At 34.4% G+C, this 26,294-nt stretch overlaps 1 protein-coding gene across 1 annotated transcript; it reads left to right on the forward strand.

The window, feature by feature from the left end:
* The first annotated feature begins 19,980 nt into the window (after positions 1–19,980).
* Positions 19,981–21,241, forward strand: LOC126657551 (uncharacterized). The gene is made up of 4 exons (XM_050352257.2): positions 19,981–20,187; positions 20,263–20,370; positions 20,661–20,961; positions 21,007–21,241. The coding sequence occupies exons 1-3, from the start codon at positions 19,990–19,992 to the stop codon at positions 20,700–20,702; spliced, it is 348 nt and encodes a 115-aa protein (XP_050208214.1). The 5' UTR covers positions 19,981–19,989; the 3' UTR covers positions 20,703–20,961; positions 21,007–21,241.
* The last annotated feature ends 5,053 nt before the right edge of the window (positions 21,242–26,294 follow it).

Here is a 26,294-nt window from a genome sequence, read left to right on the forward strand (position 1 = left end):
TTATAAACGCTACGAAACAAATCCAAACGTTTCCCCTTTTTAGCAATTTAAGCCAAACAATTACAAACGTTACGAAACAAATCCAAGCGTTTCTCCTTTTTAGCAATTTCAGCCAAACATTTACAAACGTTACTAAAAAAATCAAAGTGTTTCACCTTTTTATCAATTTAAGTGCTAAGTTTACAAACGTTACGAAACAAATCCAAACGTTTCACCTTCTTAGCGATTTAAGCCGAATGTTTACAAACGTAACGAAACAAAACCAAATGTTTCACCTTTTTAGCGATTCTAGCCCTACCTTAACAAACGTAATGAAACAAATTCAAATGTTTCCTCATTTTAATGATTTCAGCCAAACGTTTAAAAATTTACGAAACAAATCCAAATGTTTCACCTTTTTAGCTATTTAAGCCAAACGCTTACAAACGTTATGAAACAAATCCAAACATTTCACGTTTTTAGCAATTTAAGCCAAACGTTTACAAACGTTACGAAACAAAACCAAGCGTTTCACCTTTTTTGTAATTTAAGTCAAACGTTTACAAATGTACCGAAACAAATCCAAGCGTTTCACCTTTTTAGCAATATAAGCCAAACGTTTACAAACGATACGAAACAAATTCAAGCGTTTCACCTTTTTAGCAATTTAGGCCAAACGTTTACAAACCTTACGAAACAAATCCAAATATTTCACCTTTTTATAGACTTAAGCCAAACGTTTACAAACGGTACGAAACAAATCCAAACGTTTCTCCTTTTTAGCGATTGAAGCCAAACCTTTACAAACGTTACGAAACAAATCCAAACGTTTCACATTTTTAGCAATTTAAGCCAAACGTTTACAAAGGTTACGAAACAAAAACCAAGCGTTTCACCTTATTAGAAATTTAAGCAAAACGTTTACAAACGTAACGAAACAAATCCAAGCGTTTCGCCTTTTTAGCAATTTCAGCCAAACGTTTTCAGACGTTACAAAACAAATCCAATCGTTTCACCCTTTTAGCAATTTAAGCCAAACGTTTACGAACGTTAGGAAACAAATCCAAATATTTCACCTTTTTAGCGATTTAAGTCAAACGTTTACAAACGGTACAAAAAAATCCAAACGTTACATCGTTTTAACGATTTAAGCCAAGCGTTTACAAACGCTACGAAAGAAATCCAAACGTTTCACCTTCTTAGCGATGTATGCCAAACGTTTACAAACGTTACGAAACAAATCCAAGCGTTTCCCCTTTTTAGTAATTTAAGCCAAACGTTTACAAACGTTAAGAAATAAATCCAAAAGTTTGACCTTTTTAGAAATTTAAGTTAAATGTTTAGAAACGTTACGAAACAAATCCAAAAGTTTCACCTTTTTAGCGATTTAGGCCAAACCTTTACAAAGGTTATGAAACAAATCCAAATGTTTCACCTTTTTAGCGATTGAAGCCAAACGTTTACAAACGTTATGAAACAAATCCAAACATTTCACGTTTTTAGCAATTTAAGCCAAACGTGTACAAAGGTTACGAAACAAAAACCAAGCGTTTCACCTTTTTAGCATTTTAAGCAAAACGTTTACAAACGTAACGAAACAAATCCAAGCGTTTTGCCTTTTTAGCAATTTCAGCCAAACGTTTACAAAGGTTATGAAACAAATCCAAGCGTTTCACCCTTTTAGCAATTTAAGCCAAACGTTTACAAACGTTACGAAACAAATCCAAACATTTCACCTCTTTAGCGATTTAAGCCAAACGTTTACGAACGGTACAAAACAAATTCAAATGTTTCATCTTTTTACCGATTTAAGCCAAACGTTTACAAATGCTATGAAACAAATTCTAACGTTTCACCTTTTTAGCGATTTAAGCCAAACGTTTACAAACTTTACGAAACAAATCCAAGCGTTTCACCTTTTTATTAATTTAAGCCAAATGTTTTTTAGAGATTTAAGCCAAACATTTACAAATATTACGAAACAAATCCAAACGTTTCTCCTTTTTAGCGATTGAAGCCAAACATTTACAAACGTTACGAAACAAATCCAAACATTTCCCATTTTTATCAATTTAAGCCAAACGTTTACAAACGTTACAAAACAAAACCAAGCGTTTCACCTTTTTTGCAATTTAAGCCAAACGTTTACAAACGTAACGAAACAAATCCAAGCATTTCACCTTTTTAGCAATTTAAGCCAAACGTTTACAAACGATACGAAACACATCCAATCGTTTTACCTTTTTAGCAATTTAAGCTAAACGTTTCCAAACGTTACGAAACAAATCCAAACATTTCACCTTTTTAGCGATTTAAGCCAAACGCTTACAAACGGTACGAAACAAATCCAAACATTTCACCTTTTTAGCGATTTATGGGTAACGTTTACAAACGTTCCGAAATAAATCCAAACGTTTCACCATTTTAGCGATTAAAGCCAAATGTTTACAAACGTTACGAAACAAATCCAAACGTTTCATATTTTTAGCAATTTAAGCGAAATGTGTACAAAGGTTACGAAACAAAAACCAAGCGTTTCATCTTTTTAGCAATTTAAGCAAAACGTTTGCAAACGTAACGAAACAAATCCAAGCGTTTTGCCTTTTTAGCAATCTCAGCCAAACGTTTACAAAACGTTATGAAACAAATCCAAGCGTTTCGCCCTTTTAGCAATTTAAGCCAAACATTTATAAACGTTACGAAACAAATCCAAACATTTCACCTTTTTAGCGATTTAAGCCAAACGTTTACGAACGGTACAAAACAAATTTAAACGTTTCATCTTTTTACCGATTTAAGCCAAACGTTTACAAATGCTACGAAACAAATTCAAACGTTTCACCTTTTTAGTAATTTAAGCGAAACGTTTACAAACGTTACCAAACAAATCCAAGCGTTTCACCTTGTTATTAATTTAAGCCAAACATTTACAAACGTTACGAAACAAATCCAAGCGTTTCACCTTTTTAGCAAATTAAGCTAAATGTTTACAAACGTTATGAAAAAAATCCAAACTTTTCACCTTTTTAGCGATTTAGGCCAAACATTTACAAAGGTTATGAAAGAAATCCAAATGTTTCACCTTTTTAGCAAATTAAGCCAAACGTTTACAAATGTTACAAAAAAAATCCAAGCGTTTCACCTGTTTAGCAATTTAAGCCAATACAAAAGTTACGAAACAAATCCAAGCTTTTCACCTTTTTAGCAATTTAAGTCAAACGTTTACATACATTACGAAACAAATCCAAGTGTTTGAACTTTCTAGCAATTTAAGCCAAACGTTTACAAACGTTACGAAATAAATCCAAACGTTTCACCTTCTTAGCGATTTAAGCCGAATGTTTACAAACGTTACGAAACAAAACCAAATGTTTTACCTTCTTAGCGATTCTAGCCCTACGTTTACAAACGTTACGAAACAAATTCAAATGTTTCCTCATTTTAGTGATTTTAGCCAAACGTTTAAAATGTTACGAAACAAATCCAAATGTTTCACCTTTTTCGCGATTTAAGCCAAACGTTTACAAACATTACGAAACAAATCCAAACGTTTCACCTTTTTAGCGATTGAATCCAAACGTTTACAAACGTTATGAAACAAATCCAAACATTTCACATTGTTAGCAATTTAAGCCAAACGTTTACAAACGTTACGAAACAAAACCAAGCGTTTCACCTTTTTTGCAATTTAAGCCAAACGTTTACAAATGTAACGAAACAAATGCAAGCATTTCACCTTTTTAGCAATTTAAGCCAAATGTTTACAAAGTATACGAAACAAATCCAAGAGTTTCACCTTTTTAGCAATTTAAGTTAAATGTTTACAAACGTTACGAAACGAAGCCAAACGTTTCCCCTTTTTAGCGATTTAGGCCAAACGTTTACAAAGGTTATGAAATAAATCCAAATGTTTCACCTTTTTAGCGATTGAAGCCAAACGTTTACAAACGTTATGAAACAAATCCAAACATTTCACGTTTTTAGCAATTTAAGCCAAACGTTTACAAACGTTACGAAACTAAACCAAGCGTTTGACCTTTTTTGCAATTTAAGCCAAACGTTTACAAATGTACCGAAACAAATCCAAGCGTTTCACCTTTTTAGCAATATAAGCCAAACGTTTACAAAAGATACGAAACAAATTCAGGCGTTTAACCTTTTTAGCAATTTAAGCCAAACGTTTACAAACTTTACGAAACAAATCTTTCACCTTTTTCGCGATTTAAGCCAAAATTTACAAACGGTATGAAACAAATCCAAATGTTTCACCTTTTTAGCGATTGAAGCCAAACGTTTACAAACGTTATGAAACAAATCCAAACGTTTCCCATTTTTAGTAATTTAAGCCAAACGTTTACAAAGGTTACGAAACAAAAACAAAGCGTTTCACCTTATTAGCAATTTAAGCAAAACGTTTACAAACGTAACGAAACAAATCCAAGCGTTTCGCCTTTTTAGCAATTTCAGCCAAACGTTTACAAACGTTACAAAACAAATCCAATCCTTTTACCCTTTTAGTAATTTAAGTCAATCGTTTATGAACGTTAGCAAACAAATCCAAACATTTCACCTTTTTAGAGATTTAAGTCAAACGTTTACAAACGGTACAAAAAATCCAAACGTTTCATCTTTTTAACGATTTAAGCCAAGCGTTTACAAACGCTACGAAACAAATCCAAGCGTTTCCCCTTTTTAGTAATTTAAGCCAAACATTTACAAACGTTAAGAAACAAATCCAAGAGTTTCATCTTTTGAGAAATTTAAGTTAAATGCTTACCAACGTTACGAAACAAATCCAAAAGTTTCATCTTTTTAGCGATTTAGGCCAAACGTTTACAAATGTTATGAAACAAATCCAAATGTTTCACCTTTTTAGCGATTTAGGCCAAACGTTTACAAATATTACTAAACAAATCCAAACGTTTCCCCTTTTTAGCGATTGAAGCCAAACGTTTACAAACGTTACGAAACAAATCCAAACATTTCACATTTTTAGCAATTTAAGCCAAACGTTTACAAACGCTACGAAACAAAACCAAGCATTTCACCTTTTTTGCAATTTTAGCCAAACGTTTACAAACGATATGAAACAAATCCAAGCATTTCACCTTTTTACCAATTTAAGCCAAACGTTTACAAACGTTACGAAACATATCCAAACATTTCACCTTTTTAGCGATTTAAGTCAAACGTTTACAAACGGTACGAAACAAATCCAAACATTTCACCTTTTTAGCGATTTATGCCTAACGTTTACAAACAATACGAAACAAATTCAAACGTTTCACCATTTTAGCGATTGAAGCCAAATCTTTACAAACGTTACGAAACAAATCCAAACGTTTCATATTTTTAGCAATTTAAGCCAAAAGAGTACAAAGGTTACGAAACAAAAACCAAGCGTTTCACCTTTTTAGCAATTTAAGCAAAACGTTTACAAACGTAACGAAACAAATCCAAGCGTTTTGCCTTTTTAGCAATTTCAGCCAAACGTTTACAAACGTTATGAAACAAATCCAAGAGTTTCGCTCTTTTAGCAATTTAAGCCAAATGTTTAAAAACTTTACGAAACAAATTCAAACATTTCACCGTTTTAGCGATTTAAGCCAAACATTTACGAACGGTACAAAACAAATCCAAACGTTTCATCTTTTTACCGATTTAAGCCAAACATTTACAAATGCTACGAAACAAATTCAAACGTTTCACCTTTTTAGCAATTTAAGCCAAACGTTACGAAACAAATCCAAGCTTTTCACCTTTTTATTAAATTAAGCTAAATGTTTACAAACGTTATGAAACAAATCAAAAAGTTTCACCTTTTTAGCGAGTTAGGCCAAATGTTTACAAAGGTTATGAAACAAATCCAAATGTTTCACCTTTTTAGCGATTTAAGCCAAACGTTTACAAATTTTACGAAACAAATCCAAACATTTCACATTTTTAGCAATTTAAGCCAAACGTTTACAAACGTTACGAAACAAAACCAAGCGTTTCACCTTTTTTGCAATTTAAGCCAAACGTTTACAAACGTAACGAAACAAATCCAAACATTTCACCTTTTTAGCGATTTAAGCCAAACGTTTACATACGGTACGAAACAAATCCAAATATTTCACCTTTTTAGCGATTTATGCCTAACGTTTACAAACGTTACGAAACAAATCCAAACATTTCACCATTTTAGCGATTGAAGCTAAATGTTTACAAACGTTACGAAACAAATCCAAACCTTTCACATTTTTAGCAATTTAAGCCAAACGTGTACAAAGGCTACGAAACAAAAATCAAGCGTTTCACCTTTTTAGCAATTTAAGCAAAACGTTTACAAACGTAACGAAACAAATCCAAGCGTTTTGCCTTTTTAGCAATTTCAGCAAAACGTTTACAAACGTTATGAAACAAATCCAAGCGTTTCGCCCTTTTAGCAATTTAAACCAAACGTTTACAAACGTTACGAAAGAAGTCCAAACATTTCAACTTTTTAGCGATTTAAGCCAAACGTTTACGAACGGTACAAAACAAATTCAAACGTTTCATCTTTTTACCGATTTAAGCCAAACGTTTACAAATGCTACGAAACAAATTCAAACGTTTCCCCTTTTTAGTGATTTAAGCCAAACGTTTACAAACGTTACGAAAACAATCCAAGCGTTTCGCCTTTTTATTAATTTAAGCCAAACGTTTACAAACGTTACGAAACAAATTCAAGCGTTTTACCTTTTTAGCAAATTAAGCTAAATGTTTACAAACGTTACGAAAAAAATCCAAACGTTTCCCCTTTTTAGCGATTTAGGCCAAACGTTTACAAAGGTTATGAAACAAATCCAATTGTTTCACCTTTTTAGCAAATTAAGCCAAACGTTTACAAATGTTACGAAAAAAATCCAAGCGTTTCATCTGTTTAGCAAATTAAGCCAAAGTTTTACAAAAGTTACGAAACAAATCTAAGCTTTTCTCCTTTTTAGCAATTTAAGTCAAACGTTTACAAACATTACTAAACAAATCCAAGTGTTTGAACTTTCTAGCAATTTAAGCCCAACCTTTACAAACGTTACGAAACAAATCCAAATGTTTCACCTTCTTAGCGATTTAAGCCGAATGTTTACAAACGTTACGAAACAAAACCAAATGTTTCACCTTTTTAGCAATTTAATCCAAACGTTTACGGACGGTACAAAACAAATTCAAACGTTTCATCTTTTTACCGATTTAAGCCAAACGTTTACGAACGGTACAAAACAAATTCAAACGTTTCAACTTTTTAATGATTTAAGCCAAACGTTTACAAACGTTACGAAACAAATCCGAGCATTTCACCTTTTTATTTACTTAAGCCAAACGTTTACAAACGTTACGAAAAAAATCCAAATGTTTCACCTTTTTAGCGATTTAGGCCAAACGTTTACAAAGGTTATGAAACAAATCCAATTGTTTCACCTTTTTAGCAAATTAAGCCAAACGTTTACAAATGTTACGAAAAAAATCCAAGCGTTTCACCTGTTTAGCAAATTAAGCCAAACGTTTACAAAAGTTACGAAACAAATCTAAGCTTTTCTCCTTTTTAGCAATTTAAGTCAAACGTTTACAAACATTACTAAACAAATCCAAGTGTTTGAACTTTCTAGCAATTTAAGCCCAACCTTTACAAACGTTACGAAACAAATCCAAATGTTTCACCTTCTTAGCGATTTAAGCCGAATGTTTACAAACGTTACGAAACAAAACCAAATGTTTCACCTTTTTAGCAATTTAATCCAAACGTTTACGGACGGTACAAAACAAATTCAAACGTTTCATCTTTTTACCGATTTAAGCCAAACGTTTACGAACGGTACAAAACAAATTCAAACGTTTCACCTTTTTAGTGATTTAAGCCAAACGTTTACAAACGTTACGAAACAAATCCGAGCGTTTCACCTTTTTATTTACTTAAGCCAAACGTTTACAAACGTTACGAAAAAAATCCAAACGTTTCACCTTTTTAGCGATTTAGGCCAAACTTTTACAAAGGTTATGAAACAAATCCAATTGTTTCACCTTTTTAGCAAATTAAGCCAAACGTTTACAAATATTACGAAACAAATCCAAGCGTTTCACCTGTTTAGCAAATTAAGCCAAACGTTTACAAAAGTTACGAAACAAATCTAAGGTTTTCACCTTATTAGCAATTTAAGTCAAACGTTTACAAACATTACTAAACAAATCCAAGTGTTTGAACATTCGAGCAATTTAAGCCCAACCTATACAAACAATACGTAACAAATCCAAACGTTTCACATTTTTAGTGATTTAAGCCAAACATTTACAAATGTTACGAAACAAAGCCAAATGTTTAAAAACGTTACGAAACAAATCCAAGCTTTTCACCTTTTTTGAATTTAAGCCAAACGTTTACAAACGTTTCGAAACAAATCCAAACGGTTCACCTTATTAGCGATTTAAGCTAAACATTAACAAACGTTACGAAACAAAACCAAACGTTTCACCTTTTTAGTGATTTAAGCCAAACGTTTACAAAGGTTATGAAACAAACCCAAATGTTTCACCTTTTTAGCGATTTAAGCCAAACGTTTACAAACGTTACGAAACAAATCCAAACGTTTAAAACATTACAAAAAAAATTCCCAAAGTTTCACCTTTTTAGCGATTTAAGCCAAACGTTTACAAACATAACAAAACAAATCGAAACGTTTCATATTTTTAGCGATTTAAGCCGAATGTTTACAAACATTACAAAACAAGGCAAAACGTTTACAAAGGTTATGAAAAAAACCAAATGTTTCACCTTTTTATAGATTTAAGCCAAACGTTTACAAACGTTAGGAAACAAAAACGAACATTTCGCCTTTTTACCGATTTAAGCCAAACCTTTACAAACGTTACGAAACAAATCCAAACGTTTAAAACGTTACAAAAAAAAATCTAAAAGTTTCACCTTTTTAGCGATTTAAGCCAAACGTTTACAAAAATTACGAAACAAATCCAAACGTTTCCCCATTTTAGCGGTTTAAGCCAAAGTTTACAAACGTTACGAAACAAGTCCAAACGTTTATATTTTTAGCGATTTAAGCCGAATGTTTCCAAACGTTACGAAACAAAACCAAACGTTTAAAACATTACGAAAAAAATACAAATGTTTCACATTTTTAGCAATTTTAGCCAAACATTTACAAACGTTACAAAACAAATCCAAGCGTTTCATCTTTTTAGCAATTTAAGCCAAACGTTTGCAAACGTTACGAAACAAAACCAAATGTTTCACCTTTTTAGCAATTTAATCCAAACGTTTACGGACGGTACAAAACAAATTCAAACGTTTCATCTTTTTACCGATTTAAGCCAAACGTTTACGAACGGTACAAAACAAATTCAAACGTTTCAACTTTTTAGTGATTTAAGCCAAACGTTTACAAACGTTACGAAACAAATCCGAGCATTTCACCTTTTTATTTACTTAAGCCAAACGTTTACAAACGTTACGAAAAAAATCCAAATGTTTCACCTTTTTAGCGATTTAGGCCAAACGTTTACAAAGGTTATGAAACAAATCCAATTGTTTCACCTTTTTAGCAAATTAAGCCAAACGTTTACAAATGTTACGAAAAAAATCCAAGCGTTTCACCTGTTTAGCAAATTAAGCCAAACGTTTACAAAAGTTACGAAACAAATCTAAGCTTTTCTCCTTTTTAGCAATTTAAGTCAAACGTTTACAAACATTACTAAACAAATCCAAGTGTTTGAACTTTCTAGCAATTTAAGCCCAACCTTTACAAACGTTACGAAACAAATCCAAATGTTTCACCTTCTTAGCGATTTAAGCCGAATGTTTACAAACGTTACGAAACAAAACCAAATGTTTCACCTTTTTAGCAATTTAATCCAAACGTTTACGGACGGTACAAAACAAATTCAAACGTTTCATCTTTTTACCGATTTAAGCCAAACGTTTACGAACGGTACAAAACAAATTCAAACGTTTCACCTTTTTAGTGATTTAAGCCAAACGTTTACAAACGTTACGAAACAAATCCGAGCGTTTCACCTTTTTATTTACTTAAGCCAAACGTTTACAAACGTTACGAAAAAAATCCAAACGTTTCACCTTTTTAGCGATTTAGGCCAAACGTTTACAAAGGTTATGAAACAAATCCAATTGTTTCACCTTTTTAGCAAATTAAGCCAAACGTTTACAAATGTTACGAAACAAATCCAAGCGTTTCACCTGTTTAGCAAATTAAGCCAAACGTTTACAAAAGTTACGAAACAAATCTAAGGTTTTCACCTTATTAGCAATTTAAGTCAAACGTTTACAAACATTACTAAACAAATCCAAGTGTTTGAACATTCGAGCAATTTAAGCCCAACCTATACAAACAATACGTAACAAATCCAAACGTTTCACATTTTTAGTGATTTAAGCCAAACATTTACAAACGTTACGAAACAAAGCCAAATGTTTAAAAACGTTACGAAACAAATCCAAGCTTTTCACCTTTTTTGAATTTAAGCCAAACGTTTACAAACGTTTCGAAACAAATCCAAACGGTTCACCTTATTAGCGATTTAAGCTAAACATTAACAAACGTTACGAAACAAAACCAAACGTTTCACCTTTTTAGTGATTTAAGCCAAACGTTTACAAAGGTTATGAAACAAACCCAAATGTTTCACCTTTTTAGCGATTTAAGCCAAACGTTTACAAACGTTACGAAACAAATCCAAACGTTTAAAACATTACAAAAAAAATTCCCAAAGTTTCACCTTTTTAGCGATTTAAGCCAAACGTTTACAAACATAACAAAACAAATCGAAACGTTTCATATTTTTAGCGATTTAAGCCGAATGTTTACAAACATTACAAAACAAGGCAAAACGTTTACAAAGGTTATGAAAAAAACCAAATGTTTCACCTTTTTATAGATTTAAGCCAAACGTTTACAAACGTTAGGAAACAAAAACGAACATTTCGCCTTTTTACCGATTTAAGCCAAACCTTTACAAACGTTACGAAACAAATCCAAACGTTTAAAACGTTACAAAAAAAAATCTAAAAGTTTCACCTTTTTAGCGATTTAAGCCAAACGTTTACAAAAATTACGAAACAAATCCAAACGTTTCCCCATTTTAGCGGTTTAAGCCAAAGTTTACAAACGTTACGAAACAAGTCCAAACGTTTATATTTTTAGCGATTTAAGCCGAATGTTTCCAAACGTTACGAAACAAAACCAAACGTTTAAAACGTTACGAAAAAAATACAAATGTTTCACATTTTTAGCAATTTTAGCCAAACATTTACAAACGTTACAAAACAAATCCAAGCGTTTCATCTTTTTAGCAATTTAAGCCAAACGTTTGCAAACGTTACGAAACAAAGGCAAACATTTCCCCTTTTCAGCGATTTAAGCCAGACATTTACAAACGTTATGAAACAAATCCAAACGTTTCACCTTTTAAGCGATTTAAGACAAACATTACAAAAGTTATGAAATAAAACACAACGTTTCCTCTTTTTAGCAATTTAAGTTAAACGTTTACAATCGTTACGAAACAAAGACACGTTTGTTTCACCTTTTTAGCGATTTGGCTTAAACGTTTACAAATCCAAGCGTTTCACCTTTTTAGCAATAAAAGCCAAACGTTTACAAACGTCACGAAACAAATCCAAACGTTTCCCCTTTTTAGCGATTTAAGCCAAACGTTTACAAACGTTACGAAACAAAACTAAACGGTTCCCCTTTTTAGCGATTTAAGCCAAACGTTTACAAATGTTATGAAATAAAACCAAATGTTTCACCTTTTTAGCAATTTAAGCCAAATGTTTACAAACGTCACGAAACAAATCCAAATGTTTCACCTTTTTAGTGATTTAAGCCAAACGTTTACAAACGTTACGAAACAAAACCAAACAGTTCCTCTTTTTAGCGATTTAAGCCAAAAGTTTACAAATGTTATGAAATAAAACCAAACGTTTCACCTTTTAAGCAATTTAAGCTAAACGTTTACAAAAGTTATGAAACAAATCCACGTTTGTTTTACCTTTTTAGCGATTTGGCTTAAACGTTTATAAATCCAAGCGTTTCACCTATTTAACTATTTAAGTCAAACGTTTACAAACGTTACGAAACAAATCCAGACGTTTCCCTATTTTAGCGATTTAAGCCAAACGTTTACAAACGTTACGAAACAAAACCAAACGTTTCACCTTTTTTAGAGATTTTAGCCAAAAGTTTATAAATGTTTGGAAAAAAATCCAAACGTTTCACCTTTTTAGCGATTTAAGCCAAACGTTTACAAACGTTTCCAAACGTTACGAAACTAACCCAAACCTTTCACCTTTTTAGCGATTTCAGCCAAACCTTTACAAACGTTACGAAACAAATCCAAGTGTTTCACCTTTTTAGCGATTTAAGCGAAACGTTTACAAAGGTTACGAAACAAATCCAAACGTTTCACCTTTTTAGTGATTTAAGCCAAACGTTTACAAACCTTTGTTTCGTAAGGTTTTAAACTTTTATCTTAAATAGCTAAAATGGGGAAACGTTTGGATTGCTTTCTTAACGTTTTAAACGTTTGGCTTAAATCGCTAAAATGGGGAAACGTTTGGATTTGTTTCGTAACATTTGTAAATGTTTGGCTTAAATTGCTAAAAAGGTGAAACATTTGGATTTGTTTCCTAACTTTTGTAAACGTTTGGCTTAAATCGCTAAAAATCTGAAACGTTTGGATTTGTTTCATAACGTTTGGTTTTGTTTCGAAATGTATATAAACGTTTTGCTTAAATCGCTAAAAATTTGAAAGGTTTGGTTTTGTTTCGTAACGTTTGTAAATGTTTGGCTTAATTGCTAAAAATGTAAAACGTTTGGCTTTGTTTTGTAACGTTTATAAATATTTGGTTTAAATCTCTAAAAAGGTGAAACGTTTGGATTTGTTTCGTAAAGTTTGTAAAAGTTTGTCATAAATTGCTAAAAAGGTGAAATGTTTGGTTTTGTTTCACAACGTTTATAAACGTTTGGCTTAAATCACTAAAAAGGGGAAACGTTTGGATTTGTTTCGTAACGTTTGTAAATTTTTGGCTTAAATTGCAAAAAATGTGACACGTTTGGATTTGTTTCGTAATGTTGGTAAATGTTTGGCTTAAATCGCTAAAAAGGTGACACGTTTGGATTTGTTTCGTAACTTTTGTAAACGTTTGGCTTAAATCGCTAAAATGAGGAAACGTTAACGTTTGTAAACATTTGGCTTCAATCACTAAAAAGGTGAAACGTTTGGATTTGTTTCGTTATGTTTGTAAATATTCGGCTTAAATCGCTAAAAAGGTGAAACGTTTCGATTATTTTCATAACGTTTCTAAACGTTCGGCTTACATTGATAAAAAGGTGAAACGTTTAGATTTGTTTCGTAACGTTTGTAAACGTTTTGTTGAAATCGCTAAAAAGCTGAAAAGTTTGGATTTTTTTCTTAACATTTTTAAACGTTTGGCTAAAATTGCTTAAAAGGGGACACTACTAGAAATCAGCTTATAAGCGACCGAAATTAGCGACGGAAAGTACTTCCGTCGCTAAATTGATGAAGTACCGACGGATTTGGCGACGGACAGTAAATCCGTCGCCAATTCTCCAAAACACTATGGCGGGAGCTGACCCGCCAATTTTGCAGACTGAAATTAGCGACGGATTGTACAATCTGTCGCTAAACCTTCAAAAATATTTGGCGGGAGCAAACCCGCCAAATTTATATACTGAAATTAGCGACGGATTACAAAAATCCGTCGCCAATTTCATGGTGCTGTTGAAACGCATTGTTTAAGGGATGTATTTAGCGACGGATTGTAATCGGTCGCAAAATATATCCCTTGAAACGATGCGTTTCATTTTTACTGATATTAGCGACGGACTATAATCTGTCGCTAATATCAGTAAAATAAAACGAGCGAGCCCTTTCTCCTCCCTTACTTTTCTTTTCCCCTAATTTTTTCTTTTCTCTACTTCCCGCCGCCGGTCCCCTTCTTCCTCCTGCCTATCGCTGCCGCCATCCAGTCCTCCTTCGCCGCCGCTATTCTTATTTCTCCGCTGCCGCCATCCAATCTCCATATCCGCCGCCGCTGTTGCCGTCGCCGTCCACCTTCTTCCACCTGCCGCTGCTGGTCCAGGTATGTATTCTTCTATTTTTTTGTTTGTTTTACAATAACACATTAGGTTATTTTTATCCATATACATTTGCTTCTCATTTCCAGCCTCTCACTGTCGCCACCGCTGCCGTCGCCGTCTTCAGTTCCGCTGCCGCCGCCGTCTTCAGTTCCGCTGCCGGTCCAGGTATGATTAATATTAGGTTAGGTTTTATTTTAATTAATATTAATTATTTTAGTTTACTCATTAGTTAACTTAGATTAATTAGATTAAGGTTAAATTTATATTAGATTAGGTTATTTAGTTAATTTAATTTATAATTAGTTAATACATTAAGGTTAATTTTATACCTAATTAGTAAATTTAGGTTATTTTATATTAATTATGTCAATTTGAGTTATTTGATTAGGCTAGTTAAATAGTTTAATTTTAAGTTGATTACATTATAAATGATTAGGTTAATTAAATTATAAATGATTAGGTTAATTAAATTGTTTAATTTTAATTTGATTAAATTTTGAATGATTAGGTTAATTAAATTTTTGTATTATAGGTTAAATAAAAAATATTTTAGGTTAAATATTTTATTAGATTAATTGTATTATTTAATTTTGTTAAATTAAGTTAGTTAATTTGTAATATTAGGCAACCTATAATTTTAATTTATGTTAATTAAACGAAAATATCGTAATTTATTAACAGTATGCTTTATTGGAAAAACATTGAGATGAAATAATTTGTTGGTTATGTTGGAATATGTATTGTTTACCTGCAGGCTTTCCCTGAAAAATGTGTGATGCTCATTTTTAGGGGAAATGCTGCCGTTTTTTTTAAAATATTAAAAACTAATGAAAAACTTAAACCGTAGGATTTTGGCGCTGATAGCCGTAGACTGTTTTCGCACTAAAACGACCGTTCTCAGGAGTCCTCTCATTTGCGGTTCTGCTCTTCAACAAGTAAGTTTTATTGCATTTTTGTATGTTAATTTAATTATAGTTAGAGTAATTTTAATAACAGTCAAATTTAATTAACAAAGATTTTATTCCACTGAATAAGATCTTACCTAGCCGTAGATGCCCATCCCGTGTGTTAAAGAGATTGAACGACACTGGATTGTACGTGTGTACAGTTCGTAAAACTGACGTCGTCTGCGTAATTTGATCACGAAAAAACATATATGTATGGATATGGTATAGGAATATTTGGTACTTTTCTGGCGTATGTTCTCCGGGTTGGTATTTAATATAGGTTGTGTAACGCTTATTCCTTACGGAATATATCATTAGCGTTACACACCCTATATTATATAATGCGCCTGGGGAACGACGCCGGAAGGCTGCCGAATATTTTTTCCGTATTCATGCATATATCGTGATCGAATTATGGGGCGCCAGTTTTGCGAATGGGATAGGACCCTACCCTTTTAGCAGTCAATTACATTGACTTTGCTACGTTGAGCTTATGAACCAGTACCTAATTGTACGTCCTCCAGAAATGAATCCAGACCGCAGTTGGATGTATACGAGGCATGACAGAGGCTTCCTGCAGCCATATTTTTTCCCTAATCTTGAAGAGTTAGTAAATTTTGCTGTACAACATCCCGAGTGTATGAGTGGAGAAGAGATAAAATGCCCATGTTCTTGGAAAAAAATGTAGAAATACGAATTTTCGAGATGTCGAAGTTGTGAAACTACATTTCTTGCAGTCTGGGTTTGTTCCAGATTACTATGTCTGGATTCACCACGGTGAGGTGAATGTCCCTCTTGTAGTTCAGCAGTCGGCTAATGAATACGATTACTATAATGAGGGAGGGGGAGATTTAAACTCTGGTCAGAGAATGGTTATTGATGCTGCTGGTCCCGAAGTTTTTGAGGAAGAGACCCCGAATGACGAAGCTCAGAAGTTTTTTGATATGATGAGTGCGGCAGAAGAAGAAATATGGCCCGGAAATAGCAGACACTCACCCCTGTCTGCATCTGTTGAAATTTTGGATATTAAGTGTCGACATCAGGGGTCGATATCTTTGATTGATGACACCTGCTGTTTATTACAAGAACTGCTTACAGAGAACAACAAAATGCCAAATGTTTTTGCTAATATCAAGAAGCTGGTGAAAGGTCTTGGGTTGCCGGTCGAGGTTATTGATTGTTGTTTCCACAACTGTATGATTTACTGGGGGGTGGACGAGGATTTAACCCACTGTAAAGTTTGCACATTTCCTCGGTGGAAACCTGTTACGAAAAGCAATTCGGCTAAAAGAAGGGCTAACGTTCCGTACAAAAAAATGTTTTATTTCCCTTTAACTCCGAGGCTGAAAAGATTTTACTCTTCCAAAGCCACAGCTAAACATATGACATGGCATGCTGAACATGAAATGGAAGACGAGAAGATGTGTCATCCTTCTGACTCTCCGGCTTGGAAACGATTCCGTAAGTTGCATACAGATTTTGCTGACGAAACAAGAAATATCAGGCTAGGATTATGTACTGACGGGTTGGGAAAAATTATTCTTCCTGGCCAGTTATTGTGACGCCGTATAATCTGCCTCCTGGCATGTGCATGAAGGATGAGTTTATGTTTCTAACAATATTTGTCCCGGACCCGGAAATCCAAAAAACCATATGGATATTTTCCTGCAGCCATTAATAGCAGAGTTGAATCAGTTGTGGGAATCTGGAATCCGGACGTATGACATTCAAAAACGGCAGAATTTTCAAATGAGGGCGGCGCTTATGTGGACAATTAATGACTTTCCCGCTTATTCAATGTTGTCTGGTTGGAGCACATCAGGAAGATTGGCATGTCCGCATTGTATGGAAAATACCGAGGCTTTCACGTTGCCCGAGAGTGGTAAACAATCCTGGTTTGATTGCCACAGAAAGTTTTTACCTACAGGTCACCATTTCCGTCGGAATGTTACCAAATTCCGAAAAGGCAAACAAGTAAGGCAACAATTTGGAGGTGTGAGGACTGGAGATGAAGTTTTAGCAGAGGTGGACAGTCTAGGGTTTAAGAGGGCCTAGGAGAATGATGCTAAGGCTACGAATGATGAACTATCTAAAGGCCGTGGTTGGAACCGAAAAAGTATATTTTGGGATTTACCATATTGGAGGACAAATGTGATCCGGCATAATCTCGATGTCATGCATATTGAGAAAAATGTATTTGACAACGTTTTCAATACCGTGCTCAATGTACCTGGTAAGACGAAAGATACGGCAAAATCTCGGGCAGAGTTGAATAAAATTTGTGATCGTCCTGGCCTGGCACAAGATGAGGAAACTGGTAGATATCCAAAGGCTTTGTATGCTTTGGACAGAGATTTAAAAAAGATTTTGTTAGAATGGATTCAAAAGTTAAAGTTTTCGGACGGTTACGTGTCCAACTTGTCTAGGTGCGTTGATTTAAACAGTTTAAAGATTATGGGCATGAAAAGTCATGATTGTCATGTCTTCATGCAACGACTTTTTCCAATTGCTCTTCGGGAGCTTCTTCCGGCAGAAGTGTGAGAGGCTTTAACAGAGTTGAGTATATTCTTTAGAGAGTTAACTACCACATCGCTGAAAAAGGCAGATCTTCGGAGATTAGAGCTTGATATCCCGAAGATACTGTGCAAGTTGGAACGTATATTTCCGCCGAGTTTTTTTGATTCGATGGAACATCTCCCCGTACACCTTCCGTACGAAGCTATGATGGCAGGACCTGTTCAGTATCGTTGGATGTATCCGTTTGAAAGGTGATATATTTAAAGTTCTATTTCGTCAACCGATAATTAGGTAAATGAACTAATTATATGATTATGCAAATACCTGAGAAAACTCAAAAATAAGGTTTCGAATAAAGGCAGAGTGGAAGGAAGCATTAGCAGCCGATATCTACTGGAGGAAACAGAAAAATTTGCATCTTTTTGTTTCAAGGATGGTGATCTGATGGTACCATGTCGGATGCAAAGAAATGAAGTTTGCGAAATGGACGTTGATGATGATTTCGACAGATTATCTATTTTCAAACCGAAAGGGCGACCTGTAGGTGCTTGTCGGAATAGATATCTGGATGATGCTGAATATGTTGCTGCCCGAAGCTACATCCTTTTGAATTGCCCTGAAATAGAACCTTAGAGAGAGTAAGTCTTAATATACAAATTTAAATTCAGTATTGAAGAATTTGATACAAATTGTATTAATTCGCTCATATTCTTGTAAAAAGAGTTTTTGAAGGCGAGTTGTATGAATTCAACCCCGAAATTACACAGACCGAAGTTGTAGTCAAGTTGGAGAGGGAATTCGCCTTTTGGTTCGAGCAATATGTAAGTATGAATGTTGTTTTATCGTCGTAGTTGTATATATTATCGTGTTGATCCGTATAATAATTGTGCTACAGGGGAAAGACCCAACTGTCTGTACCAATCCCTATATTCTAAGTCTTGCAAAAGGACCGCTTAGATCGGTCAAAACATTCAAGGGGTACTGTGTGAACGGGTTTAAATTCAATACTGAAGAATATGGGGAGGATCGGGTTACAATGAATAGCGGAGTCTATGTAAAAGGATAACTCTACGGCCCAGCTGAAAGCGACTTTTATGGAGTGTTGACTGACATTATTGAGTTAGAGTATCCAGCTTTACCAATAAAGAGGACGGTTTTATTTAAATGTAATTAGTTTTATCCTACAAAAACGGTTGGTATGTTAGTCCATCCTCGGTATAACATAGTGGATGTTAATCACAGAAAGAGATACAACAAATACAAACCTTTCATTTTAGCTGAACAGTCCGATCAAGTACATTACTTACCTTATCCTAACAAAAAGCGGGACAAGAAAGATTGGTGGGCAGTGTGCTAGATAAAAGCTCGCTCTGAGCTAGACATGCCTGAAACAACTGTTCCAACTTTCCAAGATGATAGTGCAGAACATCCGCTCGATGTCATAACGAATGACGACCCGACAAATTTAGTTGATCCGAATGGCGAGGCAGACGAGGCTGCATTACACAACCCTCCAATAGTAGAGACGGAAGATGATTATCCACCATCCTCATCAGACGATGATGACATTGGAGCGGAAGATGATATAGAAATTGCATGATTTGTTTTAATGTTATTTCTGTAGAATTTTGACTTTTATTTACGTTTGTTGATGTAGTAACTTTATTTTGTTAAAAAATTATGTGTTATGGTTTTTATAATAGATGTGATTATTTTTTTCTTGTCGAATATTGTTTTGTAATTTGTTTTGCAGATATGAGAGGTTCAGGTTCTTCTTCTGCCGGCCGAGGCCGGGGTAGGGATACAGGTCAGGGACGTGGACGTGGACGCGGCTGTGGCGACCCAGAGCAGGATCCACTTGAGAGCTCGGATCCCGGGCTGAGCAGCAGGTGCTAGCGGATAGACCCGCACCGCGGAGAGCGGCGAGATAGTCGCAGCCACAGGACCGGCCGCCAGCTACGGACGAGACTGGGAGGATTAGAGTTACACCTGATGTTGCAAGGTATGATTGACAACTTTTTTTTAACAAATATTATTTCAAAAATGTGAAAACTAAGTTTTTTTCGTAATGTACAGAGAAAGGTTACTAGATAGTAGGAACGACAGCGGGAGCGCATCGAGGGCGATCTTGCCCATTTTCCGATCTAGCTGGTTCCCTGAGGGTTCCTCATGGAAGAATCTGACAGCAGAGCATAAGGGCTTTTACTTCAAGGAGTTCAAGGTTGTTAAATTAATATTTTAAATTTATGTTTTACTGTCTTTTTGATTTCTAATTGTTTTTATTAGTTCATGGTTTGCAGAAGGGTTTTTGGTGGGACTCCACCTACCCTGAGGACCTGATTAGAGGGATCTTCTACCGACATGCGGCTAATCGGTACAATGATACTCTCCACAACATGAAGCCAGATAAAAAAGAGGGCAGTGTTAGTGCTGATACTTGGGCGTCGTGGAAGCGAGACTGGGATATTGCTGAGGCTAAGAAGAAGTCTGAGGTAGCACGAGCTAATCGGATGAGTGAGCCGTCCGGAGCTGGCACCGGACCGGTTCGACATACCGCAGGATCGAGATCGGCTACGAGGCATAAGACAGTTATGGTATGTTTTTAATATTACTAATCGTGTTATATATTCTGTTTATCTACTAATTAACTTTTTCATTTCATATGATAGACTGAGGAGCTCGGTCGAGAGCCCACTTTAGCTGAGTTGCATGTACGGTTGCACCTGACCAAAGCTGATCGGACTGTCTTCGTTGACAAGAGATCAAAGGATAAAAATGTAAGTTTATTTTAACCTTAAGTGACTGCTTAATATGATATAAATATGACTTTATATAGTTAGTTGTTTATAGGATGTTTACGTGTTTATTGTGGGTGTTGTGATTGCTATTTCGTATTGTTGAACAGAGTTGTCTGTAGTTTTTACAGGATGTCCCTGAAAAATGGGTGATGATCAAATTTTAGAGAAAATGCTGCCGAATTTTAGTTAGAAATGTAGGTTTAAACTAATATTTGTGAAGTATTTTTATGAAGTTTCACTAAACTATAAATTTGTATTTTTAATCTCAGGACCGTTTCCAGGCAGAGCTTGCTGCAGCGACCCAGTCTTAGGCTGTTGGGGAAGGGAGTTCGTCGACTCCAGAGCCGATCGACGAGAACGAGCTGTTTTTGTCTCTCGAGGCAATCAAGAAGCAGCGAGTCTACGGTATTTGTTCGGCTTCAGCATCCTACATCGGCCAGAGCAGCCGATTGCGCCGCGGCGGATCATCCCAGTCACAGCAGCAGGCGGTCGTTAGTGAGCAGATCGAGCAGCGCATTGCTAGAGAGGTTGAGGAGCGACTCGAGCAGCGGATGCGTACTGTGGAGGCGGGTTTTGAAGAGCGGGTCGAGCAGCGGATCCGTACTGTGGAGGCAGGTTTCGACGAGCGGATCCGTACTGAGCTTGCGCGACTGATGACTACACTCCCACCGAAGTTACGACCGCAGTTTCCCCCACCTCCACCTCCACCGGCTGATGACACTACTAGTTTGGGGTAGTATAGTATTTGGACTTGGATTTTTATAATACAATTTGCATATTTTGACTTATTTAGTATTTATCGAATTGTATACTTTTTTACCGTTTATTTATATATAACGGTTTCGGTTTATGTTTATTTGTGTTTCGGTTTTTGTTTATTTGTTGTTGTCTATCGTGTCTGTCTGTGATTATTTAGTCAACGGGTCTATTAAAAAACAGGGAAAATCGAAAAATGCCGAAAAACGGGAATTTTCTGCCGAAAAAACAAAAAATTAGCGACCACATATAAGCTTTTAGCGACGGATTTTCCGTCGCTATAATGCTCAAAAAACGACAAAATTGGACTAATTAGCGACGGAAACTCCGTCGCTAATTAGTCCAATTGAGCGACTACAGTTAGCGACAGAGTATTTCGTCGCTGAATTAGCGACGGAATAGTCCGTCGCCAAATGTGTCGGTATTTGGTCGGCTAACCCGACCAAAATACTGACTGATCCAGGAAAATTACCGACGGACTTTCCGTCGTTAAGTTGGCGACGGTTCAGTGTTTTGGGTCGCTAAATGATTAGCGACCCAAAATGTACCGACGGATTAAATCCGTCGGTAATCCGTCGCTAAACTTAGTTAGCGACGGATTTTAGCCAATTAGCGACGGAAATATCCGTCGCTAATTGGATGATTTCTTGTAGTGGGAAACGTTTGGATTTGTTTCTTAACGTTTGTAAATGTTTGGCTTAAATCGCTAAAAATATGAAACGTTTGGATTTGTTTCGTGACGTTTTAAATGTTTGGTTTTATTTCGTAACGTTTATAAACGTTTGGCTGAAATTGGTAAAAAAGTGAAACGTTTGGTTTTTTTTCGTAACGTTTGTAAACGTTTAGCTTAAATTGCTAAAAAGATAAAATGTTTAGATTTGTTTCGTAGCATTTATAAACGTTTGGCTTAAATCGCTAAAAAGGTGAAACATTTGGCTTTGTTTCGTAACGTTTGTAAACATTTGGCTTAAATTGCTTAAAATGTGAACGTTTGGATTTGATTCATAACGTTTGTAAACGTTTGGCTTAAATCGCTAAAAAGGTGAAACGCTTGGATTTGTTTTGTAACGTTTGTAAACGTTTAACTTAACTCGCTAAAAAGGGGAAACGTTTGGATTTGTTTCATTACGTTGCAAACGTTTGGCTTTGTTTCGTAATGTTTGTAAACGTTAGACTTCAATCGCTAAAAAGGTGAAACGTTGGATTTGTTTTGTAGTGTTTGTAAACGTTTGGCTTAAATCGCTAAAAATAAGAAACGTTTGGATTTGTTTCGTAACGTTTTAAACATTTGGTTTTCTTTCGTAACGTTTGTAAACGTTTGGCTTAAATCGCTAAAAAGGTGAAACATTTTGATTTGTTTCGTAATGTTTGTAAACGTTTTACAAAGGTTATGAAAAAAACGTTTACAATCATTTGGCTTAATTTGTTAAAAAGGGGAAACATTTGGTTTTGTTTCATAACCTTTATAAACGTTTGGCTTAATTCGCTAAAAAGGTGAAATGTTAGGTTTTGTTTTGTAATGTTTTAAACGTTTGGCTTAAATAGCTAAAAATGTGAAATATTTAGATTTTTTTCGTAACGTTTGTAAACGTTTGGCTTAGATCGCTAAAAAGGTGAAAGGTTTGAATTTGTTTCATAACGTTTAGAAACGTTTGTCTTAAATTGCTAAAAAGGTGAAACGCTTGGATTTGTTTCGTAACGTTTGTAAACGTTTGGCTTAAATTGCTAAAAAGGTGAAACGCTTAGATTTGTTTTGTAACGTTTGTTAACTTTAACTTAAATCGCTAAAATGGGGAAAAGTTTGGATTTGTTTCATAACTTTTGTAAACGTTTGGCTTAAATGGCTAAAAATGTGAAACTTTTGGTTTTGTTTCTTAACTTTTGTAAACATTGGGTTTAAACCGCTAAAAAGGGGAAACGTTTGGTTTGATTTCATAACCTTTGTAAACGTTTGGCTTAAATCGCTAAAATGGTGAAACGTTTGGATTTGTTTCGTAAAGTTTGTATACGTTTGGCTTAAATTTCTAAAAAGGTGACACGTTTGGATTTGTTTCATAACGTTTTAAACATTTTGTTTCTTTCGTAACGTTTATAAACGTTTGGCTTAAATAGCTAAAAAGATGAAACATATGGTTTAAATCGCTATAAATGTGAAACGTTTGTTTTGTTTCGTAATGTTTGGATTTGTTTACAAACATTTGGATTTGTTTCGTAACATTTGTAAACGTCCGGATTAAATTGCTAAAAAGGTGAAACGCTTGGATTTTGCTTAAATCGCTAAAAAAGTGAAACGTTTGGATTTGTTTCGTATCGTTTGTAAATGTTTGGTTTTGTTTCGTAACATTTATAAACATTACGAAACATTTCCAAGCGTTTCACCATTTTAGCAATTTAAGCCGAACATTTACAAACGTTATGAAACAAATCCAAAAGTTTCACCTTTTTCGCGATTTAAGCAAAACGTTTATAAACATTACGAAACAAAACAAAACTTTTACAAATATTACAAAATAAATCTAAACATTTGGATTTTTTTCGTAACGTTTCCAAACGTTTATAAACATTATGAAATAAAACCAAATGTTTACAAACGTTACGAATCAAATCCAAACATTTCACCTTTTTAAAGGTGTAACGTTTGTAAACATTTGTTTCATAACGTTGTAAACGTTTGGCTTAAATTGCTAAAAAGGTGACACGTTTGGATTTGTTTCATAATTTTTGTAAACGTTTGGATTTGTTTTTGTTGCGTTTATAAACGTTTGGCTGAAATCGCTAAAAAGGTGAAATGTTTGGCTTTGTTTCGTAACGTTTGTAAACGTTTGGCTTAAATTGCTAAAAATGTGAAACGTTTGGGTTTGTTTCGTAACGTTTGTAAATGTTTTGCTTAAATCGCTAAAGAGGTGAAATATTTGGATTTGTTTTGTAACGTTTGTAAACGTTTGGCTTAAATCGCTAAAAGGGGAAACGTTTAGATTTGTATCGTAACGTTTTAAAGGTTTGGCTTTGTTTCGTAACGTTCGTAGTTGTTTGGCTTCAATCGCTAAAAAGTTGAAACGTTTGCATTTGTTTCATAGCGTTTGTAAACGTTTGGCTTAAATCGCTAAAACTATTAAACGTTTGGTTTTTTTTCGTAACGTTTGTAAACGTTTGGCTTAAATCGCTAAAAATGTGAAATGTTTGGACTTATTTTGTAACTTTTCAAACGTTTGGTTTTGTTTTGTAGCATTTGTAAACGTTTGGCCTAAATCGCTAAAAAGGTGAAACGTTTTGATTTGTTTCGTAACGTTTGTAGATGTTTTACAAAGGTTATAAAACAAAATGTTTACAATCGTTGGGCTTAAATTGCTAAAAGGGGAAACGTTTGGTTTTGTTTCATATCCTTTGTAAAGGTTTGGCTTAAATCCCTAAAAAGCTGAAACGTTTTGTTTTGTTTCATATCCTTTGTAAACGTTTGGCTTAAATTACTAAAAAGGTGAAATGCTTGGATTTGTTTCATAACGTTTGTACATGTTTGGCTTAAATCGCTGAAAAGGTGAAACGCTTGGATTTGTTTTCGCTACGTTTGTAAACTTTTGGCTTAAATCGCTAAAATGGGGAAACGTTTGGATTTGTTTCGTAACCTTTGTAAATGTTTAGCTTAAATCGCCAAAAAGGTGATATGTTTGGTTTTTTCATAACCTTTGTAAACGTTTGACTTAAATCGCTAAAAAGGTGAAACGTTTGGATTTGTTTCGTTACGTTTGTAAACGTTTGGCTTAAATTTTTAAAAAGGAGACACGTTTGGATTTGTTTCTAACGTTTTAAACGTTTGGTTTTGTTTCGTAACATTTATAAACGTTTGGATTAAATAGCTAAAAAGGTGAAACGTTTGTTGTAAATCGCTAAAAATGTGAAACGTTTGTTTTGTTCCGTAACGTTTGGATTTGTTTACAAACGTTTGGATTTTGTTCGTAACATTTGCAAACGTCCGGATTAAATTGCTAAAAAGGTGAAACGCTTCGATTTGTTTCGTAGCGTTTCCAAACATTTGGCTTAAATCGCTAAAAAGGTGAAACATTTGGATTTGTTTCGTAACGTTTGTAAACGTTTGGTTTTGTTTCGTAACATTTATAAACATTACGAAATAAATTTAAGCGTTTCACCTTTTTAGCAATTTAAGCCAAACCTTTATAAACGTTATGAAACAAACCCAAAAGTTTCACCTTTTTCGCGATTTAAGCCAAACGTTTATAAACATTACGAAACAAATCTAAGCGTTTCACCTTTTAACCAATTTAAGCCAAGCGTTTAAAATATTACAAAAACAAATCCAAACGTTTCACATTTTTAGCGATTTAAGCCAAACGTTTACAAACGTTATGAAACAAAACCAATGGTTTTACCTTTTTATCAATTTAAGCCAAACGTTTACAAACATTACAAAACAAATCCAGGAGTTTCACCTTTTTAGCAATTTCAGGAAAACGTTTACAAATTTTACGAAACAAATCCAAGAGTTTTACCTTTTTAGCAATTTAAGTTAAACGTTTACAAACGTTTATAAACGTTACGAAACAAATCCAAACGTTTCACCTTTTTAGCGATTCAAGCCAAACGTTTACAAGCGTTACAAAACAAATCCAAACGTTTCACCATTTTTAACGATTCTTAGCAATTTAAGCCAAACGTTTACAAACGTTACGAAACAAATCAAAAAGTTTCTCCATTTTGGATTTGTTTCGTAACGTTTGTAAACGTTTGGCTTAAATTTCTAAAAAGGCGAAACGTTTGTATTTGTTTTGTAACGTTTGTAAACGTTTGGCTTAAATTTCTAAAAAAGGGAAACGCTTGGAATTGTTTCGTAGTGTTCTTAAACGTTTGGCTTAAATCTCTAAAAAGGTGAAACATTTGGTTTTGTTTCGTAACGTTTGTAAACATTTGGCTTAAATCGCTAAAAAGGTAAAAAGAATGGATTTGTTTTGTACTGTTTGCAAACGTTTGGTTTAAATCGCTAGAAAGGTGAAACGTTTGGATTTATTTTGTAACGTTTGTAAACGTTTTGCTTAAATTTCTAAAAAGGTGAAACGTTTGGATTTGTTTTGTAACGTTTGTAAACGTTTGGCTTAAATCGCTAAAAATGTGAAATGTTTGGATTTGTTTCTTAA

The sequence above is a fragment of the Mercurialis annua genome, linkage group LG7 (assembly GCF_937616625.2).
Source record: "Mercurialis annua linkage group LG7, ddMerAnnu1.2, whole genome shotgun sequence".
Taxonomy (NCBI): domain Eukaryota; kingdom Viridiplantae; phylum Streptophyta; class Magnoliopsida; order Malpighiales; family Euphorbiaceae; genus Mercurialis; species Mercurialis annua.